General features: G+C 35.6%; 1 protein-coding gene across 1 annotated transcript in view; it reads left to right on the top strand.

Annotated features, from left to right (window-relative positions):
• Window positions 1-24,672, top strand: part of TBC1D22A (TBC1 domain family member 22A) — a 210,441-nt gene that overhangs the window by 83,721 nt on the left and 102,048 nt on the right. Inside the window, exon 10 of the mRNA XM_026868331.1 lies at window positions 17,579-17,654. Coding sequence (XP_026724132.1) covers window positions 17,579-17,654 — 76 coding nt within the window. The remainder of the gene's footprint in view (window positions 1-17,578; window positions 17,655-24,672) is intronic.

The following is a 24,672-nucleotide window of genomic DNA, read 5'->3' as shown; positions in this document are numbered from 1 at the left end:
GAAAATGGCTATCCTCCAATCATTAATAAATCATAAAATGTGAATAACCATAAAAAATCCTATGAATTGAAGCTGTACTTTTCAGTGAAACTAATGTTTTCCATATTCTTTATTTTGATTACATTTTTTGACAGATATTTCTTTCTTCATGGTACTTACTATTTTTATAAGTACTTTAACATATTTGCGCCTATGACGTATTACTATGAATGTTTCATTGGCTAAGGCATGTAGTCTAAGGCATATTGAGAATTTAACTTGTAACAGGGTTCATTTTTGAAAAATTGTTATAAATTTTCCAGAAACAGAAGCCTTTAATTTCTTTGAAGGTATTTTAAGTGTATTTCTGCTAGTTAAAGGTCAAAGGAGCAGTATCTCAGTGTTTTGTGTAACGTTGAAAAGCATAGTTGTCTTCTCATGTGGATTCTTGTAAAAAAATGCTTGTTTGCTAATTACAATCTCTTAGAATTACTACATTTTAAAATATTTGAACACATATCAAAAATATGTGAAAAGTCGTAAAGAAGAAAAGTGAGAACTTGAAATCTACTTGAAAGGAAGAAAGCCAGGTAAAGAAATGCAAGTCCTCCAACTGTTTTAGCTTTTTCTGAAATGTCTTCTCTCACAGGCCTGCTGCTCTGTTTTTTTTCTAGAAAAGGAAATTCAGAGATTACATAATTTCTTCTTAAAATTCTGTCTCCATGCAAACTCATCAAGTACTGATAAGCAAAATATTGAATTAATTGTAATGGAATTAAACTGCATCAGTGAAAATTTAAACTCCTATAAATGAACTGGTTATCAGTTGAATGTATTCAAGGATGCACTCATCTATCAAAAGCAGGCTTGAAATATTATGCCAGTGGTGTGACTAATGATGTTACAGTTAATTCAGTGCAACTGCAAAGTGCTGCTGAATGAAAGGGTTTGCTTGTTGTTTTTTTTTTCTCCCATTCTCCTGCTTTAGTTCCCTTCTATGTTGATACCACTTTACATGTCAGATAGAAGAGTCATATAGGTGCAGGTTAAGTTGTTTGGGAGAACTAACCCAACAAGAAATTATATTATTGAAAGGAAGAGGATGAAAAAAGCCAGAGCATAAAGATTGTTTTACTGAAGGGATGCCATCCAGAGGGACCTTGACAGCCTTGAGTCATGGGCCCATGTGAACCTCATGAAATTCTGCAAGGCCAAGTGCAAGGTCTTGAACATGGGTTAGGGCAATCCCCAGTGTTAATACAGACTGGGAGATGGATGAATTGGGAGAAGTACTGCTGAGAAGCATTTGGGGATACTGGGGGGCAAAAAATTGGATATGAGGCAGCAATGTGTGCTCACAGCCCAGAAAGCCAGCTGTATCCTGGGCTGCATCAAAAGAAGTGTGACCAGCAGGTTGAGGGAGGCAGTTCTCCCCCTCTGCTCTGGTGAGACCTCACCTGGAGTGCTATGTCCAACTCTGGAGTCCTTAGCACAGGAAAGACATGGACCTGTTGAATCAGGTCCAGAGGACGGTCATGAAAATGATCAGAGGACTGTAACACCTCTCCTGTAAGGACAGGCTGGGAGAGTTGGGGTTGTTCAGCCTGGAGAAGAGAAGGCTCTGGAGAGCCCTTATTGCAGCCTTTCAATACTTAAAGGGAGCTTATAAGACAGCTGGACAGAGACTTTATACCAGGGCCTGTAGTGACAAGATAAGGGACAGTGGTTTTAAACTGAAAGAGGGTAGATTTAGATTGGACAGAAGGAATATATTTTTTATGATGCAGGACCCCGGAGAAGTTGTTCAAGGAAGTGTTTGCTGTGTTCAAGGCCAGGCTGGACCAGGCTTAAGCAACCAGATGTAGTGGAAGATATCCTTGCCCATGGCGGGGTGTTGGACTAGGTGAACTTTAAAGGTCCCTTCCAGCCCAAACTATTGTATGATTCTGTGATTCTAACTGACTTGCATTCTGGATGCATGATCACCAAATCCACTGGTGGAGGGCAAGAACTAGAAGGGGATGGGTGAGGTAGGACCTGGAATCATTAAATTTAAGCTCAGATCATGCCCCAAATTGCATGAATTGACTTACATCAAATTGTAATAATCCTGTGCTCCTGCCTGCACCTGGATGCTCATTCCTGTATATCCCTTGTTGAGTCCTACCAGCTGTGAGATGATTCATAGAGCTGAACTGCCTGACAACAATAAAACAAAAAAACACTGATTGATTTAAGGAGTGAACACCTTGAATGGGTACCATAGCAAAGAAATTAGTAGAACTACACAGTAGGGCCAAGACAGGATTGTGTCAGTTGAGACATACAGATTCTCAGTTTACCAAGCTTGTTGCCAGTATACATTTGTCTAGATGATCTGTTTAAATCTCTCTACTTCTCAAGATATTTACTGCCAATTGTTTCTTGGAAATAATAATAAGGTTAGTTTTTACTGCTCCATGTGATCTACTGTAGATAATGGAATGTCTTTACATCCAACCAGGAAAAACTTCTATCTCACAGTCACAAAACCAGACAACGTAAAATCATAAAACCAAATGAGAATCCCAAACAAGATTAATGCTATTGTATTTCTTTTTTTTTCTGTGAAAAAATGTCCTAAGAGACTCATGTATGACTACTGATACTTTGTCTGAGATGTCTGAATAAACTCTACAAGGATTTTAGAGAAGAGTAATATGTGAGATGTTTGAAACTGCAATCTAAGAATCTCTGCAGAGCCTTTCTTTTAATTATTAATCAATATAGGATTCCATTTGATGTTGGCCTACCAGTATTAGATAAGTTTAAAGAGTGTAGTTTGACAATTAGGGTCCTGTTGTGAAATTTTTGACTAATATGAGATAGACACATTTTTTTGTGTGTTTGTCTTTCCAATACATAAAAGTGTAATGAGAAAATTATTATATTTATATTCCTTTATTATTTGTAACAGAAAACTCAATTATTTTTCCAACCCATCCCAACTGTCTCATTTTCTTTGTTCCAGAATTATCAAAGGTGTTACTAAGAAATATGTATTTCTTGATCAAGCTTTGCTACACATAATATCTCTTATTTCTCCTTCTTTTGCTCATCTTAACCTGCTGTTCTTTTTCAAATGTGACTCTATGTATTTTTACTATAACAGCACATCTTTGAACCACAGGGACCTGTGGAACAGAAGACAGTGTTGGCATTGAGCAGTATGACAATTACTCTATGCCATGCTTACAGTTCTTAGCCTAGAGAAGAGATGAAAAACTTGGTCAAATCTGTTGCTTTGGCAGATTCACTCATGTTTGGTGTTGTAGTGTTTTGGTTTTTTTTTTTGTGATCTGGGGTGTGTTGAGTTTGTCTGGGATTTCTGGTAGGGCAGGGGGGGGAGGGGGTGCTGAGCACTGTCCGCTGTGAGAAGCTTCTCAAAGCTCCCCTGGCTCCAAGTCAAACCCATCTCTGGTCAAGGCCAAGCCAATTAGCAATAGTGGCTGTACCTGTGTGATAACGTATTTAACAAGGGGAACCTGGGAGGGGGAGTGGGACTTGTGAGGGGGACACAACTGTGAACACTGAGGTCAGTGGAAGGTGGGGGGAACTGTACTAGAGCTCCAACCTGTATCCTTTGGTGAGAAGACAGACCACCCTCCTGCTACCATGGAGGTCACTAGTGGAGCAGAGACTCGCCTGCAATCTGTGGAAGACCCCACACTGGAGCGGCGCCTGAAGGAAGCCAGGACTCTGTGGGAAGAATCAGCCCCCACTGTTGTAGCTTGACACTGTGAGGACTGCAACAAACGGGAGTGACTCACGCTGGAGCAGCACGGACATGCGTGCAGCCTGTGGGAAGAACTCATACCAGAGAAGGTTCATGGAGGACTATTTCCTATGAGAGGGGAACCATGTGGAGCAGGAGAAGAATGCGAGGAGTCCTCCTGCTGAGGAGAAAGGAGCGGGGGACTGACTGTAAGCCCTCTTCCCTGCGCCACTTGTGGGGAGGATGCAGAGAGATCCAGAACAAAACTGAGCCTGGGAAAGAAGAGGGAGTTTGGGGGGAGATGCTTTTAAAATGTGGTAATGCTTCTCACTGTCCCATTGTGTCTGTTAAGTGTTGTTGTTAGTGTTTGAATTAAATTGGTGTTCTTTTTCGTCCCCTAATGAATCTGTCTTTTGCCCATAACCATAATGGGTGAGTCACCCCTCCCTGTCCTTATCTCAATTCCTGAATCTTTTACTTCATTTTCTCCTTCACATGCCTGAGGGGGAAGGGGTGAAACAGCCGTGTGGTGCTCAGTTGCCTTCTGAGTTCAAACCAAGACATGAGGGTTTCTATGCAAGTGTGTCTTTGGCTCCAGTTAGAGAGTTTTACAGAACTTTTCTAGTAGTTAATGTCTGATATTGCACAATAGTTTAATCTATTTTGTGTTCTCAGATTACTTTGCATCTTCTTTCGCATTTTGTTCTGTCTAGTTATAGGTTCCTAAGTAGCTACACATGTCTCATCACAATTTGATTGAAACTTTAAAAAAATTGATTTAAATAGAAATACTAGGAGAATTTTTCTTTCTAAGATGTCAGTTAAGCTTGGAATCTGTAGCTGTATATACTGTCTTATAGCAGTCAGTGTTGGATAATGATATGCTCTAATGGTTTTCTTTTTCAGTGCTTCATGACTATGTGCTGCAAATTTTTGCTTTAGCTTTTGTCCCAGAAAGACTATACCTCTCTGACATTTTCCGTATTTATTTCAGGAAAACAAATGAGAACTTATAAAATCATAAGAACATAGGATAATTCTGGTAGGAAGGAGCCTCTACAGGTCATCTAGCCCAACCTCCTGCTCAAAGTAGGGTCAATTCTAAGGTCAGATTGAGCTGTTCAGCACTTTGTCCACTTGGATCTTGAAACCACTGAGGATGGAGACTGCGCAATCTTGGGGTTAACCTGTTCCAAATTCTTGATTGTCCTCATGTTGAAAAATATTCTTGCTTTAGTCAAATGGAACACTTCTTGTTTGTTTATGCTGCTTGTGTCTTATCGTCCTGCTATGCACCACTATTAAAAGCTGAGCTCTGTCTTCTTGATTACATAGGTTCTAGCAGGCTTCTATGAGGCCTCTAAGAGCTTCTAGAAGGCCTCTGAAGCCTTCTTTACTTCAAGCTGAACAACCCCAGTTCCCTCAGCCTCTCACAGGGCATGTGCTCCATAACTCTGAGCATCTTGTTGACCTTTTGCCCTTTTCTTGGTTTATTCATGTTTTTCTTGTATGGGGGTCCCTAAAACTGATGTGGTATTCTATATAATAGTCTTGAAGTACAAGACATTATTTTTAAACATTAGGAAAAAAAATTACAGTAAAAATAATTGAACTCTAACTGTTCAGTCAAAGAGATTGTAGAGTCTTCATCCTTGGAGTTCAAAACGTGACTGTGCATGGCCTTGAGCAACTTGCTTCAGCTGACCCTGCTTTGGACAGTGGTTGGATTTAAAATGGTCTCCAGAGCTCCCTGACAACCCCAGTGAGGTCTGAGTGTGGATAATCACTTCCCTTCATCTAATGGACCAGGAGGCTGCTGACCACCTTTGTTGTCAGGGCATACCACAGGCTCCATCTGAACTTGCTGTCTGTTGAGACTTCCAGGTCCTTTTCCCTAGAACTCCTCCCCAGCCAGTTTGCCTTCAGACTGTATTCTTGCCAAATGCTGTAATGCTGATTTATAAAAACCTATTTCTGGGGGTGTGTGTGGCCATGTGCAAAATATGGCTAAATAAGACCACGTTCTTGATTATTTTCAACACATTAGTTGCTAATTTTGCATTTGTAATCTATATAGCAGTACTTTGGTGCATTGCTATTGTGAACAAGAGTCATGTGGTCCTAGGGTTTTTTTATAGCTAGTTACTTTTGAAAGCTATTTTGTTTTGCATTTCAAGTTAAATAAGCAAAAGATACAATGTTTCAGATGTCAGTCTGCCATGCTTATGATAAAGCTGTTTGTTTTTACAGCACTTCTGCTGCAGGTGACATTTTTGCACTGTCACCTGTAGGTCTAATGGCAGTGCATATGGGAAAACTAGAAGTTATCCTACAAGTATTTTTTCCACTTAATTAAGTAGACATTCCCATATATCCTTCGTAATTAGGTTTTTTTATTACTAACTCATCCTTTATAACATTTTCCTCAGCATAGTCCTGTTAACATTCAAGTAAAAAGTTCATGCTCATCTGTGTCACCTGAAAATGTAATTTTCATGTATAAAATAGAGTATAACTTTTCATTTTAAGTTCAAGTATAATAGTAATAAAATAACCAAAGGGGAAATATATGCATTGCATAATGGTCTAACCAGATGTATTAAAAATAGCGATAAAATATTAATATTATCATTTATCAGGGCCTGGGAATTTTTAGAATAAAAAGGCGATAACTCATATCCAGGGATTGGAGTATACTGAGGTATATCTTAGCTATTTCTATGGCTGATTAAATAGCAAGATTCATGATCTGCAAAAGGAATCTTGCAAAGTTCTTTCTCACTCCTGAGTTATGGGAAGCTGTTGCTAACATGTGCCTCAAGTCTGAATTATGGATGGATGGAGTGCTGCTTGGGAACTCTTTCAGAGGTCTGTAGGAATCAGATAAGTAGTGTGAATACACAGCTCATGTTGAGAGGAGCATACAAAAATAACTGACACTAACTCTTCTGAAAAATCATCACAGGACCCTCCAAAGATTTATTTTTAAAGAAAAAATAGGTCATAGGTAGCTTTCTTTGTACCTTTTCATTAAACTACTGCAAGACAAGTTTCTTGATAATGTCTGCAGTTCATTTGGGTAGCTAGTTTAAGGATATGAAAAATTGCAGATCTGTTGCCTGAGAATATGGACTCGTTAGCTGAGATAGATATAGGGAATATGTACTATAAATGTTTGCATCTGCCTGTTATTTGTCTGTTATGTGAACCACATGGCTATTGCATATGTGCTTTCATACATGGGTCAAGTTTCTCTGTTACAGGTACCATGGGGTCTACCTGTGCAAATGCAATGATAGCTTGCCTAGGATTTCTGGGTATGCATCAGCCCAGAGTTTCTGGTAAGCTTAGCTAAATGGAGAAAGTAGTCTTGACTCCCCCGTTCCTCAGCTCAGTGTAGCACTGCAAATGTGGTGTGTTCAGGGAAAATGTGATACATGATATAACTGTCTCCCAAGCAGTCTTCAGAGTCTCCACTAACATCAGTTAACTGATACTGGAAGAGAGTACTGCAGTCATGCTCCAATTCCTGTGTAAACAGATCCTGATGCCAGTCAGAAATGTATGTTTTAGAAAAGTGGAAGTCGTGTCAGGGATTGTCAGAAATGCTAGCAGTAGTTATTTCTGTACATAGTTCTCTTAATGTTTGAGCTGCATATTCATGCTATATGCCTGTTTCTGCAGCTACTGTCGCTTTTAATTCCATCTGTGAGATAGAACTTCTCTGTGGTAATAACTGTTTAGTAATTTCCAGAAATCCAGACTGTTCCTTTTACGCTGGTTTCCTGTCCCAAGTTGGATCCTGAGAGGATGACAAAACGTTGTTTTTTCTTGAAGCTACAACTATTCTAAGGAAAAACAATGGATTGCTTGATTAGAAATGTGTTTTAAAGCACAAAAGTGATGGCTTTTTATTTTAGAATTAAAGTGCAAGTTGTGTTGTAAAACTTTATGAATGATAATATATGTAATTATAGGGGTGACTGCTGATGACCACAGATTGCTTTGTCTTGCCGAAAGTGAGTTTATTGTTGAATGGAGACTTCTATTCTGATGAATAAACAATAGCTTGGGATTACTCTTATTCTTTTAATTATAACTGGCTTCCATAAAGCTGTTTTTTTTAGGAACAGTATTAAATTAAAAAATCTAGTTTCTCAAATATAGATATTAATTGGAAAATCATAAACATGAGAAATTTCTTGAAGTAGGTTCTGCAATTAGGGCAGGCATTTGTGTCTGTTCAGAATTCTAGAATGTGTTTTCTTCTAATAAGAATGAACAACTTCAACATTCTTAGTAATCACTTCTCAAATGATACACCTAAATGTTATTTTTCTGTTACTCTATCTGCATGTCATGTGAGACTCAAATCTTTTGAAATATTAGCACAGCCACAACATGTGCTTCTATCCTGAATCATTTCTGTATTCATGCACGGATTTCTGTTTCTATTTTTCTTACATAATCTGTTGGAGCAAATACTGGTTTATGGTGTTTTAAATTTAGAGTGAAGGAAAAGATTCAAAGTAGAACAAGAGTCTAGAAATTCTTCTGTAAGCAGGTCTTACCTTTCTCAATTCAAGAGAATATTCTTACAAAGACTACACATAAATTACTGTTAAGAATGAATACTGTTAAGGACAGACTTTTTTGAGGGCAAAACACATGCAGTATTATGTCATTCTGTGTGACTTTTCCAAAGGACGTTCAGATCTTCAAAGTCTTGTTTGAAGCTTCTCATTATATAGTTCTTTGAAGACTTTCTTAGTACCTGAAAAAAACACCAACTCAGACCAAAATGTTTTATTGAACAATGCTAGGAAGTTAACAGACAAACTCAGACAGTCAAATTGTTGTAACTACAAGCTGTTGGAATGTAATTAACACAATTGATAGGTTAGTCCCATTCTTTGGATGTGACAGTAATTAAAGGATGTCTGCTCTTATCTGTTCAAAACTTGGACTAGTTATAAGGTAAAAAAATCATACCTGTTGTGGTCTTCCCATATAGCTCTTAGTAGATATACTCTGAGCAGCTAAGTGCTGTATCATGGCTGCTGATGTTCTGGCATCACACAGATTGTTTCAAAGTAGATCCTGAAACTTGATGTACCAAAACCTGAGATTTGAAATGTCAACATTTTATATTTTTGGAATAAATGATCCTTCAAACTCATCTACACTGAGACTGTCATTAACAATGAGTCATACAACCTCAGTGTCTACTTTGAAAAGTATAAATTGTACATTGGTTTAGAAGAATTAAAATTGAATCTATGGTATTGGATATCACTGAACTCTATAGTAGGAGTATGCCACAACAATAAGCTTTACATGAAAATTGCTGAGTTTGGACCTAGCGCCTGTCCACGAGAGGTCTTCTGGGACTCTCCTGAAATTTCTAGTGTCTTGCTTGGTCACTGGAGGATTTATATTCCTCCCCATCAGTTTGAGAAGATTGAATTCATCACTAGAATACTGTGCATCAGGATGCCTAGTAAGAATTTCAGATGCAGTTGCTAACTTTGCTCAGTGTGTTGGTTTAGGCTCTGCCGGCACCAGAGACCACATTGCCGTTGTCCCTCCCCCACCCTTGGACACAAGTAGGGCACAAACCCCGGGGTTGAAATAAAAAGAGATTTAATACAACAGTGTGATAAATTACAATTTGAACAATAACAGTAGCAATGATAACAACAATGAACAGTAATAACAGCAAACAAGACAAAAGATGTACAGAGAAATACCGCAGTGGATACAGACAGCCTCATGCTTCCCATCACGAAAGCCACACAGGAAAGCTTCCTGCGCTGCCACGCAGGACCTGACCTCATCATGGTATGAATAACCTGGCTGGAGATCCCTTCCCCCTGCTGGGGAAACTTAACCCTATCCTAGCTGAACCAGGACACTCAGATTTAAATATATCTGTGACTGCCTCCTATGAGGGTCTCTGCTAATAGGTAAACAAGAAGATCAGTACTTAAAACTGCTTTGGTAAGAGAGGAGAGGAATGGAATGGGGTGGATATGATATTAGATTTTGAGAATTATTTCAAGGAGATTCAGGAGAGCACAGACAATTAGACATGCACATTAGGAAAGTTTGTAGAAAGTATAAAAATAAGCAGAATTAATGGTTAAAGGATAAACCCCGTATTATTCAATATTTTCTGTAACTCCTGTAAAGCAGCACAAATCTGGCAGCTTTTGGAAGGAATCAGTGAGCCTGTGAACAACTATACAGTTTAATTGCATTTCTAAAATGCTTTTTGATAAAGTCCATTATCAGAAGGACATAAAGAAGCTAAGCATCCATGGTAGAAGCATTGCCTGTTACCATGTAGGGAGGAGAAGGGTTTATATAAGTAGTACTCAAAACACAAAACATCACTTTGTTACTTTTAAAACCTAAAATGAGTTTCTGCTTGGTATGTTATGCTGCTCTAATCCCTTCTGTTCATCCCATTTTGAAATGATGGATTGAAAGTTAAAAAAAAAAAAAAAAGATAATAGAGCAAGATAAGTGACATCAAAGGTATGGAACAGTTTCTGGGTGATGAATTATGTTCTTCAACTTGGATGACTTTGCTAAGTGGAGGAATGTAATAGAAGTCTTTAAAATGATGAGCTGCATGAAGAAGGTGAATAGGGAGTAGTTGCTTTCCATCTCTTCTGATCCAAGTTCTAGATATATCTTGTAATACTGCTGAGTGATAGGCTTAAAAAAATAGTGGTTGAGTAACTAAACTGGGAGCTACTTGACAAAGGATTAAAAGCATTTTGCATGGGTTTAGAACCTGAACAGTTTGAAGTTGGTTGAACAACTTTAATTACTAAGATACCACCTTGAGTTAGGGAAGTCTCAGCACTGTAAACTGGAAACTGAAAGAATGCTGCAAGCATATCACTGTGGGTTTATTTTGCTTTTATAATCCTCTGCAGTCATTTGCTACTGACTGCTCTTACAAGGGAAGAAACAAGGTGGTTCTTTTGTTTGGCCAAGTAGCCAATTTTAAGTTTATAAAAATAAGCCTTCAGATAATAGAAAAGTGAGGGCATCAGTAGGATTTACCCTGAAGGCTGTGGTTTTTCCTCAGGACAGGTGCCTCCAGAAGCTCTTAAGGAGCCTGCATCTCTTTGGAAGCCAATGATGCAGTTTTCTAGCCTGTCACTTAAGAGTAAAATATTCAGGAAGAGAACAAACCTATTTGTAATCAGTTCTGAATACTTAGATAAAAGGCATTGTTTTCTGTATTTTAGATGACATATACTGTGCTATTAGTATACTTGAGAATAAAAATATTTTGTCTTCTACCTAAAATTTACAGGATGAACTTTTGGGATTGGAAGTGTCCATATTTATGATTTCTAGCTCTTACCCAGATTTTAACTGTTGTCTGGCCTATGCCATAATCCAGAAATAAACCCTGAGCACTTCCTTTATTGCTGCTTAACACATCCACTTGTGTAAGACTGAGGTTTGGTTACATAGCCCAGTAGAAGACTGGGTCTTTGATTATGAGCCTGTGGATACTATTATGAGAATCAGTACCTGCTTTTTAATAAGGTGTTGCTTTTTCCATCCTCTTATGTAGGAATAAATAAGATACTGTTTTCCATGTAGAAGGTTCTGGGCTGCAATGCTTTGCAAATTTCTTTCCTACTGCTTAGGAAATTCTAAATTTTCAAAAATCAGGCGTAATAATTACAAAGGTTGAAAGATCTTTTATTTTAAAGGGAGTATCTTGGAGTAATTATGGAACATGCTATGGAATATGTGCAAACAGCATAGTCCAGCACACTTGTGTGTTTGTTCTTATGCATGCTCACTCTCTCTTTCCTGAACTTTATTTAAGATTGAATTTACATTATAATCTCCAACTTTAAGAAACATTTTGGATAAACTGTGCCTGCCATTGACAATGTTAGTATACATGTTGGCTATCATTATCTAAGTGTCATGCTACCTTCCCACCTGCCCCCACATTTTCACATAACTTTGAGAGCAGGGTGAACCAAGATATTTAATAGGAGGTTGTGCAGAGGATTCACAAATATGTCAACAACGTACTTAAATGAGCTTAAAGAATAAAATTGAGAAGATACCTTTCTGACTTAATGGGATAAATATACAATTTAAGAAAGCTTTTTTCTTTCAGTTGTCTTTTGTTCATGTGATAATATACTTGCACATACCTAAATTCATATGTAGGAATTCTTAAATATACATCAGTAGAGAAAATAGAAGTCTAGGTATCCTGTATTCATATGACTTAATGTATCCTTTGTATTTAAAAGCTCTGATCTGATTGATAAAACCTTACTGAAAACAAACAAACAACACATGAAGACTTTGTGTCAGAACTTTTCATTTGCTTCTGTAAATGGTTCTGATATTTTCATCAGTACCTTATTGGTGAACAGCTTGTGTGACCTGAAAAGATGAGAAACACTGTGCCCATACTTGCACTTGGCTGCAGTCATTATTCTCAAATTACTGACAGTATTTTTTCTTTTAAATTTGACTGGCTCTATTTCTTCTTCCATGATGACATGAAGGGTTGTTTTCCTTTCCTCTTCAGCTTTCTTCTTCTCTTAAAATTATCCCCTATTAACCTATTTTTAAAAAGATGGGGGACTTTGTTTAGCTAAACCCTGCAACGTCTGAATTTTCAAAATGGAAAGTATTCCTGACAATAATAACTGTAGTAGAGGTCATATGTGCAGTATATTAAGTGGTGCAGTAATGTTCTGTATCATTCAGAGGGCATTGTTTCCCTGAGGTTCTTAGTGTAGAGATTTGCAAATTTATTTCATTTTCTGACCCTGGGAAACAATTTTTAATCGTGTGAATTTTTAAAATACTTTTAAATATTAGAAATCAGTGCAGAAGGGCAAAGGATCTAAAATGTTAAAAGTTCTAATGTGTAGATAAGAAAAGTTGCATTCTGAAACTTGAAAAAATTTCCTAAAGAATGAGTAGAAAAAGTAATAGTGTTTTCATTTGTGTGTAAATATATGAAATGTGTATATATACAAAGATATATATGTATCTATATTATACATTTATTATATATAGTTAATATATGTATGTTATTATATGTATATATAATACTCAGTATGTATTCGATTCCTTCTGTGTATGCTTACAGCTACCTTTGTACACTTTGTACACCAGGTGGCATTCAAAAATGCTGTTTATATTCCTTTTTTTCATATGTAATTGAATAATTGAAGAAGTCAGAAAGGAAGATTTTCAGATTTATTATGGACTGATTGTTGTGAAGTACCTGTAATATTTTGGGAGAGATTTAAAATCAGAATAACATGGAGATGTATTGTACTTACTGTTCTGTGCTACCAGTTGCTTTGGACGTATATTTAACATGCACTTAAAAAGCATCTGTACTCTTTTTAACACTTCATCATAAGGTAGTAATATTTTGAACAGATAACTGTCAGTACTGCGGCTGTGTATGGTGATTGGAAATGGAGTATTTATCTTACAGCATGCATCAGAGTGACTCATAAGAATCTCATTGATATATGTGGTTGAAAACACTAGAATCTACTTTGGTATTTTGTTCCTGATAGACAAAAAAACGCTAGAGGTGTATGGTGTTGATACTGCAACATTTGGAGGATAAGACTCCAAGTAGGACCATCCTTAGTTCACTCATTATCTCTTTCTTCTGTATCCACGGAAAAGGTTAGTTTAGGACTTACCTTTCAAGGTAAACACCTTTCCAAGTTATATCTGCATTCAGAATAGAGCTAGCAAAATATATGGAACTTGATATTCAGTGGTTAAACACACTTTTAGAAACTGTGATCTCTCCCCTCTCCCCCCATATCCTCCCTGAGGATTGTTGTGGTTAAATTTTTTCAGTGCATTTTTTCTTTATTTTTGCTTTCTAATCATTTTTTCCGTTTAGAATTTTTCTAACCTTAAAAAAAAATCAGAAATTACCTAATTTTTTTTCATGTTTAGTGGAGGCTATAACTGAAATATTTTATTGTAAATTATAATGATTATTTTTTGAGAAGTCCTGCCACACCTAGTTATAGTTGCAGGGCAGTGAGGTGGTTATACTAGCCTCTACAGAATAAGTACAGACTGCTGACACAAAGATTTGAGACTGAACCAAATTTTGAGCCCTTGTGACATTATAAAGTCTTAACCTTCTATATTGTAAGGTGAAACTAATTATGTGTTGGAGTCTGAACTTGATATTATAACCATTCAGCTGTGAAGTAGGTTAGCATAGTTCACTGAAAGTATGTTGGGAGCTATCTGAGCAAAACGTCGAAGAATTTAGGTATTGCACACCAATGCATGATTTTTTTATGTTTATCATGGATTCTACTGTGTACTCATGCATACTTTGTCATATGTGGATACTTACCAGGCAGCGTCAAGAGCAGTGGTTAGAAATGTAAGGCATTTCTGTTAACTGTTTGCTGAAGATCTGTTCTCAGTTACTTACGTCTTTTTCAGAGTTTGTCTTTTGTTTAATATCGATGGTCAAAATTACAGAAGGAATAAATGAGGAAATATAACAACATTTTGCAGGATGAGTAATGAAATGATCCTGTGAGGGCCCAGAACTTTGAGGAAGAATATGTAGGAGAGCTGAATACTGGATCATTTTTTTTCTGCAAAAATTAACAGAGAACTTGTGTTTACATGGCAAAGTTTTGGTTGCAGGGGAGCTGTAGTGGTGTCTTCTGTGAGAAGAGGCTCTATGTTAGACAGAGTTAGTTTCAGCCAGCTCCAAGATGGAACTGTTGCTAGTGAAAGTTGAGCCCATTGGCAATGCTGGTTCCTCTGTGATAACATATTTAAGAAAGGGTAAAAACCACTGGCGCAGCATCTGTGGAGGAGGAGTGAGAAAATGTGAGAGAAACAACTCTGCAGACACCAAAGTCAGTGAAGAAGGAGGGTGAGGAAGTGCTCCATGAGCAGAGATTCCCCTGCAGCCCATGGTGGAGACCATGGTGAGACAGGCTGTGCCCCCACATCCCATGGAGATCCACAGTGGAGCAGATCTTCACCTGCAGCCTGAAAAGGGACCCCATGCTGGAGCAAGTGGCAATGCCTTTCTAGAAGCTGCAGCCTGTGGAGAGGAGCCTGCGCAGGAGCAGGCTTTCTGGCAGGACATATGGCCCATGAGGAGCAGTAGAGATGAAGTGTTATGAACCGACCACAACTCCTATTCCCCTGTGTCTCTTGGTGGGGAGTAGGTAGAAGAGTTGGGACTAAAGTTGAGTCAAATTTTGAAGCTGATATTGCCAAGTAAATCACATGATAGAGTAATTAAAATCTTAACCACTGTACTTCTATATTGTCCTGAATTAATGAGTTTCATTAATTTGCTATATTTTTGTTCTTTAACTGTGTTCCTATTTTTTCCTCCACATATAAGCACAGAAGGAGCAAGAATAGTAGCTAACAGAATACTTTTTATGTTTACAAAGTCATTCTTACAATTTTGCAAACTCCAGAAAGTCAATTATAAGTATTATAGGAAGGGAATATGTACAGTGTAGTCTAATTAGAAAAGAGGGCCGGGGGAGCCAACAAAGATCTTTCCAGTTAGATGAATCAGCACAAGTAGAAGTGTGACTCCCAGCTGTGTTCATTAGCAGCTGAAATAATGAACAGAAAAATAAATTAATAGACAAGATCAAATATAGTGAAGAGCAAACTTACCTGTTTTCAAATCCAAGATGGCAGCTTTGGGTTGCATTTCCAGGTGTGTACAGAATAAATGATGCTTTGAGAAAGGAAACAGTTTCAGATTCATAGATCACAGTTGGGAGTTGCACCACCTGGGGAGAGACTAATGATTGAAGTAGTAGTGTCTTAGCTGTGTGTTGTCTTTCAGTGTTAGATGCATGAAGATACTTTTACAGAGGATGTTATAAATATTTGAGTATCATATTGCGGTACTTTGAGTATAGTACTACATTTAGAAATACCAGTTAACTTTCTGTAAATAATAAGAGCAGTATATAAACACTTGTAAAAAAAACCCAAACATTTTCATTGTTGGAGTAGATTCTATAAAGAAAACTAATTATTATTTCCTAAAGATGCTGTATCCTGGATATGATATATGATTAATACAGGAGTATGTCAGACTTGTATAAAAGGTATTGTTCCAGTGCATGGGATAGTTTCTCTCTTCCCAAAATAAGATTATAGTAGACTTGCATTTTTTGAGACTTTTCACTCTTTCAATATTTCTGCCTTATTGCACTACTGAGGATGCTTATGTTCTATTTGAGAGACAGCGCCAGCCAGATGAAACGTTTGCCCATTTTAGTTGGTGATTCTGGCTTCAAATTTCAAATTTCAGAGAATTATCCTTGCTTCCTCATCAAGACTGTTTTGGTTTATGCATTCATTTCTAATATGAAATACTGTGAAATTGCTACTATACTTTGCTGTTATTTTAAAAATAGCTTCTACTGTGGTCAGTTAGAAGTGATCAGAGCACATAATAGATTATTTGATACTTTAAATCACTTGTTGACTGATGTACTATAACCATCAAAATTATTAGGGTATAATTTTCCCTTGTGAACTTTCACGTTTCATACTTTATGGCAGTTTCATAGAATTTGTAGATTAAATTGCAGTAGTTTCATAAAAACATAAAATGAACAAAACCTTGTAAATAGTCAAGAAAGTCAATATGACTTATTTTTAATAAAAAGCAAAATGTCTCATGACACAAAAATGAACTGATATTCATTCCCTTTAAGGCCAAGTTAAAATTTGAAATCTAGTCAAGAAAAATTATTATTCCAGCATCAGTGAACAATTTTTTAGGATTATTTTTGTGATAGTTGCTCAGCTTTCCTGTTGACTTTCATAAAGGAGTTATTCAAACTGTAGCAGTTAAGAAATTAAATCTTTTACCTTTTTTTTTGTATTATGTAGTGGTTACAGGAAAACAATTTTACATAGCAACTGTCTTTTAAGATCTGTGTTGATAATTTTCTTTTCTTGAATATCTCTGTATAGAAAACCATAATAAAATTAGTTGAGTGGAGCAATTGTCAATCAAATATTTAGAAAAATTCAGAAATATTGTCTTTATTTAAAAAGATTGATCACTTTGGAATTGAAGTGGAGATATCTTTCTCATTATTTCAAACTCTAGTCTGTATTACAGAGCTGTGATACAAAAATAAAAAATCCAGTTAGAGGTAATACATTTAAACAAATACATGCAAATACCCTACCATTTTAGCTATATAGCTTGTGTGTTAGATTTTGATTCATGATATTAACTGTAACCTTGCATTGAGAAGAGTCATGACTCCATTGAAATAGACTTTTGATTTCTTACGCTGCTGGAAGATATTATTCTGAACTGCCAAAGATCAAATTCTTATCCTGTCAATTATTAGGGCCTAATTTTTCATATTTTTTACATTATTTATGATAGAATTGTAAATTTATTAGAAAAAATTCATAATAAAATCTCTAGTGTAGCACATTTTGGCATTTAAGATGACAGCCTTTTAAAGCTCCTTGGACTTCTGCAATAAAGCTGTAACTTCAGGGGCACTAGATTAGCAAGTAGAGAGTAACTGATCCAATACTAGCCATAGGGTATACTTTTAGGGGTGAGGACTTGAAGTAGGACTATACAAAGTGATCATTTACTGCCTGACTAGAAGCAGACCTAGAAAATGTAAAAACAAAGCACAAACACCTTAAGAAAGCATAGAAACATACATGGATTGAAATAAGTAATTGAAGGAAAATAAACTTTTTTTTTTTTTTTCCCCATAAACTTATACTTGTATATGGTCTCTTCTTCAGGATAACTACACGTTTGCACAGCCAGGAATTCAGAAGAAAGTGAAAATGTTGGAAGAACTTGTTAGTCGGATTGATGGTAAGTCTTAAAAGCTAACCTAATTTCTAACTGGTGTTTCATTGGAAGAGTTTTGCAGGAAGTGTTTGCAAGAAGTCAAGTCAACATCACTACAGTTTCCTACAATGGTGGGGTAACATCGCCTTCCTCCGATTAGGTGTTATAATCAATTTGTGACACACTGGCCTTTGTAAGATCACTGTCGTGTATCATTTAAAAGAAAGCCACTAGAGCGTGAGCCACTTTGATTACTTTTTATTAAGGCAATATAATAAAAATTCAATGGCAGTTTCTTTGCAGCAGAGTAATGACCACATACAAAAGGCAGTCAGTATTCATTTCACATTAAGCTCAATGATTGTTGTAATTCGGGCAAGTCACAGTGGTTGTTTATGGTTGTCCTTCGGCACTATGTTTTGTGCCTTTGTGCATCATTTTGCTATCTGGAATGCCTGAATAATTTCTCTGTGGAATCCAATTAATTATGAACTCTGGAAATAACATCTTTAATATTATAGATAAATTACAGTGTGTGCAGGAGTAATTTTAGATTATGCTTTCATGTTTTAGCAGGGCACTGAAATATTTTCTACCTTCATCCTTAAAATAATTCCCTTCATGAAATGCTGACTGTTGTATTGCTAGAAGAGAGTTTAATTAAATGAAATGCAAGAGATAATGCTTGCCCATTCTAAACATACTCTCTTGATAGTTTGTTAAATTAATGAACAGAGTATTAACAAAATGTTGCCAAGCAGAACCAGGCATATATTTGTGACACTAGCCTGTCAATGATGAGATAGAAAAAATATTTCTTGTGTAGCTTAATATTTGATAATCTTCTTGTAAAGATTAATTCCATCTTTTCATTGCATGTACTGTGAGGGTTTTTTGTGCCAGTGCTTATCATAGCAGATTTTGGGTTGGCCTGCACATGTTTACATCCTGAATATTTGATAATGCTCTTTATGCCCATTTAGGATATTAAAGTATTTTTAAGGATCAAAAACTAAGGGCAGGAGAACATATGTATTTACATCTGCTGCAGATGTATTTTTTTTTTTAAAATGTAGAGTAATATGAAAAATATAAGGGGATAATTCTGTATAAAGGATAGCAAATACTTGTATTAAAAATACTTTTAAAGCATTGCATTTTGTTACTTCAAAAATAATTAACTACTTGCAATGTGACTTTTGTTATTTTATGCTTATATTAATATTGGGGTTTAGATTTCAGTTACTTATAGAAACAACTGATTGTATATTAAATGAAATGTATAATTATGCCTATAAATAGACTTTCTGAACTTGGTCAATGAACATTTATATAAAAAATTCTTTAATCAAGGTTTTAAAATGAAAAATACCATTCTGATAATCAACCTTATTGTTTGGTTTAATAAAAATATTAAATATCATATGGTATCTTATTGTTTGGTTTCTAAGACAGAAAGAAAAGCTGAAGGCTTATTTGTACTGTTAATGCTTTAGGGATATAGTTAAACAACTTTTCTCAATTGTTAGGTTTAGGAGGAATTATTTTTAAGGCTTCAATGCTTAAATTAAAAAGAAAATAAGACAGGCTGTTGTAGCAAATAAATGTGTTTTCTTAAACAATCCTTTACCAGGGTTTGTAAATTAAAGTGAGGGTTTCTGATTTTTATCTGATTTAAAATAATTTTGTGAGGTCTTTATAGGACTGTATTGGATAGAACACTGTTGAAATAGTTCTGCATTAAAAACTGTAATTGTTTATTTATCATCCTAAATCTGGATCCAATTTTTTCTTGTTCAGTGTTTTTTGATCTAAATTTTATAGCATTTAGTAAATGGGGCAACCAATACAATGTATATTTTACAGTGAACTATACGTTATGGCAGATTTTGCATCTATGTCCGTGACTGTAGATAACTGCCAAGATTTTTTTAAAATCAAGATGGGTACTGAACAATACCTTTTCTACACTAGAAATTTTTATTGTAGTTGTTAGTAGACATCGTGAGTGTTTGCTACTTGCTGTTGATTTTTCATATTGTCCAAAATACTTACAAGGTAACATTTTACATTAATCTCAACTCTAGACAGTTTGCATGATTGAGTAGTAGAGGATGGTTTTGTTGTTTTGAGCAGTGTAGTTGGAGAAAGCAAAGCAAAATCCTAACTTTAAGGAATTGATCATCTCATAGCAGGTATATTTTGCAAGTTGTCTGTGTGACATACATGTAGCATGTGTAGAAAAGATGTTAAAGGAAACTATTTAAAAAAAAAAAAAAGTGAGGGTTATAATGCTTTAGAGTGAGGAACATTTCACTACATATTTTTTCACTGTAGAAACTATGAAGTATTTTAAAAAGTTGACATTTCAATTTGAAAAGGAGGCCAGTGAGATTTTGATGTAATTGATGTTATGGGAACCTAGAACTATTTAAGTTATGTGGGGCTTCTGGAAATCAGTGTTCCAAACCTCTGCTCTTGTCTCTCTTGATCTAAGAGGACAATAAGTTACTGTGCTTTACTTTTCTTCATTTCTTTTTGCTTTTGTCTTTTTATCTTTATACTGGTTCTGCTATACTGTAGCTAAAGTGAAATGTATGGCCAATACAAATTCAGTCACTTTGTTTTTTAAAAAGAAATATAATGATCTATATTTACAGTAAATATGCTAAGTGTTAGTTAAGGTGGTTGTGGAAGAAAATAATATTCCTTGTTGCTACTGTGTCACATTACTTTCTTGATGCTGGTTAACTGCATGGTGAAGAGAATCTTAACATAGTAGCTGTGTGAGTGGATGAAACATGTACAGCCTGTTTGCTGATAGTAATGGATTACCAGTATATGAAAAGTGATGCTCACCCTTCAGAGAGTGTTAATGCATTATGTTAGTGATTCAGGCAACCTTCATTAACCCAGCCTTATGGATCACAAGTCTTCTCAAAGTACCTGTCCTTGTGCGTGTATTGCGGAACACTGCAGTAGACTTCAAACAGACAAACTACTCTGTTAGTTTAATCATAATCTCAGTCTGTTTATACTCCAGAAAATAATTTTGATGAATTGTGTTTAATGGAATTTTTGAGCTTGTTAATAGAATGTTGTTATAGATGAGATGGCAGTTGAAGATAAAACATTATTCAATTTAATTTTTCTCCTTATCATCATCATTCAGATTCTTCGAGGAATTATATGAAAATATTGAGAGGGAGGATCAATAGATAGCTCAATAATATTAAGAATCTCTTATAATTAATTATCTTTTCTGTTTTCTATAATGTCAGTAGAGCTTTTCTGCTCTAAATCATGAACCATCTCTCATGGTTTGTAAAAGGTCACGCTCATGTGGCATGCTGTCTTCCACTTTTGCTTCATTTAGGCTTGAAAGCAAAGAGACATTATATAGGAATGCCAAAATTAATTCGGGATTTGTGTTTCCAGAATTACAGGTGACTGGTTTCATGCTTGGGAGAGTCTCAGCTTCTTCAGTTTACTGTGAACCATCTGGTGGTTGTGTTAGAGGTAGCCATTTGGAGAAGGCTGAGCATTGAAGATAAAAATGGTCTTGGGTTTCCATAAACATTGATAAAAGATGTTAAATTTGTGTGGCATTCTCTGTAAATTGATTAATGTGTTGTTGTAATGGTTTAAGCCCTGCCGGGACCGGAGAGCATGTTTCTGTTGCCCCTCTCCCACCCTCAGCCGGTCGGGCTGGAAGTTAAGCAAAGACCCTGGGCTGAAAATAAGACGAAATTTAATACAACAGTGATAAAACAATCTGAACAACAACAGTGGCAATGATAACAACAATAAACAGCAATAACAGTGAACAAGAAAAAGGATATACAGAGAAATACCACAAAATGGTCACAGAACAAAGCCGACGCGTGGGTCCTGCCACCAAAAAGCCAAAGAGAAAGTAAAGTCAAAGTTTCCCGCCCCTGGACCTGACACCAGCATGGTATGAATAACCCGGCTGGAGATCCCTTCCCCCTCTCTGCTGGGGAAACTTAATCCTATCCTAATTAAAGCAGGACAGTTGTATTGATGACTCAGTATAAATATTCTGCATCTCTGTGAGAATAAGTTTGGGAAGATTTTTTTCCCTACATGTTTTATAGAACAACTCCTGGGGTTTGCATCTGTGCCCTGCACAGCCAGATCTGTGCTTATGTTTTCTTGTAGTTAGGTAAATTCTGTGTTACTAGTGTTCCAGGTTCTTTCACCAGTAATAACCAATATTACTGTAGAGTTGGCCTGTGAATCTTAGTAAAAGGAAATAGAAAAATAAAAATTCAGAAAATTATTTTTAAAAAGAAAAACAAAGCTCTTACTGTTGCTTTCTATTTTTTCCCCTTCTTTTGAAAATGGAAGTAATGGGAAAAAAAAGTTAGAATATTGTATGAAAGGAGTGCGGCGTTTTGACTTTCCGATAAGTAAGTTAATTTAGAATTTTGTTACAATTTTCAGAGGTTCAGTAATATTTCAGTATTTATTTCTGCTGTGTCCACTGTGACACACATCTTCTGTTCATCTGTTCTGGAGAGTTACCACAGGTATTCTTACATATGATATTTTACTTGGGATAATTTGTGATTTATTTCCATTTTAATATTGAAAAAGAAAAATTACAAATTTTTCAAGAGAAAATAAGGTAATGTTAGTGCAAAATTAAAGTTGTTATATTCATATTGTTTTAAGGAATGACTTAAAGACTACATAGTATTGATTGGGCAAATATTTGTACTTATGCCTAGGTGCAGTTAAAATGTTCCTTTCACCTTTTAAAACCACATTAATATTAACAATTTTACAAGTAATTTTTAAAATTACTGCCGTATTGATTCGCTTCAAACGAAATAAAAATTAGATAATGCATTTTGTTTTAATGTTCTGAAGAAGTTAATCTGGCTCCACTAATCATACTTTATTTACTTATTTCTGTCTGGTGCTACAAAGATCTTGGTTGGTCAGTTGTCTGCAGTTCTGCAGATAATACTACAAGTAAGGATTTTTAATAAAGAACTTTCATGTCGTGGCCTTAAATTTATACTTTGCATATATTTTTGCTATTTATGCACATAGAAATTTAAAATATGAAACTTTTGTATATATCTATATTTGTTGTGTGTATATCTGTGCATGTGAAGTTCTTCATGAAATGTAGTCAATCAAAAAAATTTTCGTTTTTTAATATATTTTTGGTTATCCACAGTGAAAGAGCTAAATTACACCATTCTCTGTGCTTCTCATGCTTTGAAATATTTGTTGTAGATGTGTCTAAAATGTTGTTTGATATAATTCTTAATATTTATGTATAATGTTACAGTTTCTTACTTAATTGGAGATGTTTGTATAATATCTTTCATTAGTATAGACTCAGTGTCAGTGGAATTATCCTTCCCAACGGCTGGGCTGATTGAAGAGCTGTGTGTTCTTTCTGGGCTGCTCAAGTTTAAATGTCCAGACTTCACTTGGGAATCCTACAGTTGAATGTTGCGTTGGTGTTTGACATTCAGCAGGCTCTCATTCCCAGAGATCAAAGGTGCCTATTCCCATAGAATTTCTCAGTGCTTCAAACACAAGTATTTTGCAGTTCTGCTCAGAACTTAATTTCATGTGGTAATTTAAGGCCAAAAAGTACTTAGAGATACCTAGTGAGTAGTTTTAGTACCTCCATAGTTTCTAGAGGACATTCAGGTTCTGTGCTGATTGAACTTTTTAAACTACAGAGAATAATTGGGGTTTTTAGTTTAGGAAAATCTGAATCTCAAAAAGGCAAAATATCAACCAAAACTTATGTGTTTTCATATTGAATAACTTGCTGTTCTTTAATAAGAACTCACAAAACAAGTGATCTGTTCAATATGCCATGATACAGATTCACTGATTTGTTTGGTTTTTAATTTGAATCTTGGGTGTTCATAGGATGAACTGATGAGGAAACGGTGGTAATAGGTGACTTTTGATCAGTGTTTGTAACATATTCAATCATGCTAATGAATTTTTTAAAGTATGATTAAAGAATACTTAGTTGTATGTGCAAAATTATGTTCTTGTTTAATTGCATTATAAAGCATTTTACTGACACTTGTAATTTTGAACAAGGATTGTGTTGAAGTGTCAGTAAAACAGAGCTCTAATTGTAATAGTTGAAAAGACTGGTATTCTTTAACCATGCAGAAGCACTTAGATTTGGAAATGAACATAGAATTTATTTAGAGTTTACTGCTGCTATTGAAAATGAATGATTAATAAGGACCTCTCTGACAGTCCATCTTTATGTGTCGCCTTGGTGCTGAAGTGATTAAAAATCTTGTAATAGTTTCATAATTGTTTAATTAATTTGTGCCATAAAGCTCTTTTTCATTTTTACAAACCTATCTTATTTATCTCACCAGTAGTTATTTTTTAATCTGATTTTATGGTTGTAATTACTGTATTATACTTTAATACACTCTTAAGTGCGGCTCACTGGGCATTATAATTATTTAATATAACTTTTAAATCATATTTTTATGTCTTACTGTGGAGATTATATTTGTGTGCTATTACAGAGTTTAGAGATCTGAACAAGATTTGAGACTCACTTTAAAATAATTTTTAAATTCCTGACTCTGTAAGCACTTTAACTTTTAAATAGCCAAAACTTACTATTTTCATGGAAAATTAAAAAATAGGGAAGGAAAAATAAGTTTAACATGATTGGGAATTTTAGAAATGTTAGCCATAAACCCTATTTTGAATGCACACAGTTATGATTTAGAACAGGCTACAAAGTCCAGTGATAGCTACCTGGATGTAGAAATGTCTCATCAAATGTATTTCTCACTGTTCTTTCTTGCACTTTGAATATTAAGTTCGAGTTCCACCTGGAAACATGGAATATATTTTTAACTTTTAGCTAGAATTGTAGATCTTCCTTGATTACTTCTAACTGTTTTTCCTAATAGTTTCCTCAACTTTGCACTGGATACCAGAGAATTGTTAATTGCATTTGATTCGCTGAGGCAATTAGGCTTTCCCTCCCCCCCCCCTTCCCCCC

The sequence above is a fragment of the Athene cunicularia genome (genome assembly GCF_003259725.1).
Source record: "Athene cunicularia isolate RWA chromosome 1 unlocalized genomic scaffold, athCun1 chr1_part2, whole genome shotgun sequence".
NCBI lineage: Eukaryota > Metazoa > Chordata > Aves > Strigiformes > Strigidae > Athene > Athene cunicularia.
Note: the sequence above shows the minus strand (reverse complement) of the source record. Positions and strands in the feature narration are given on the sequence as shown.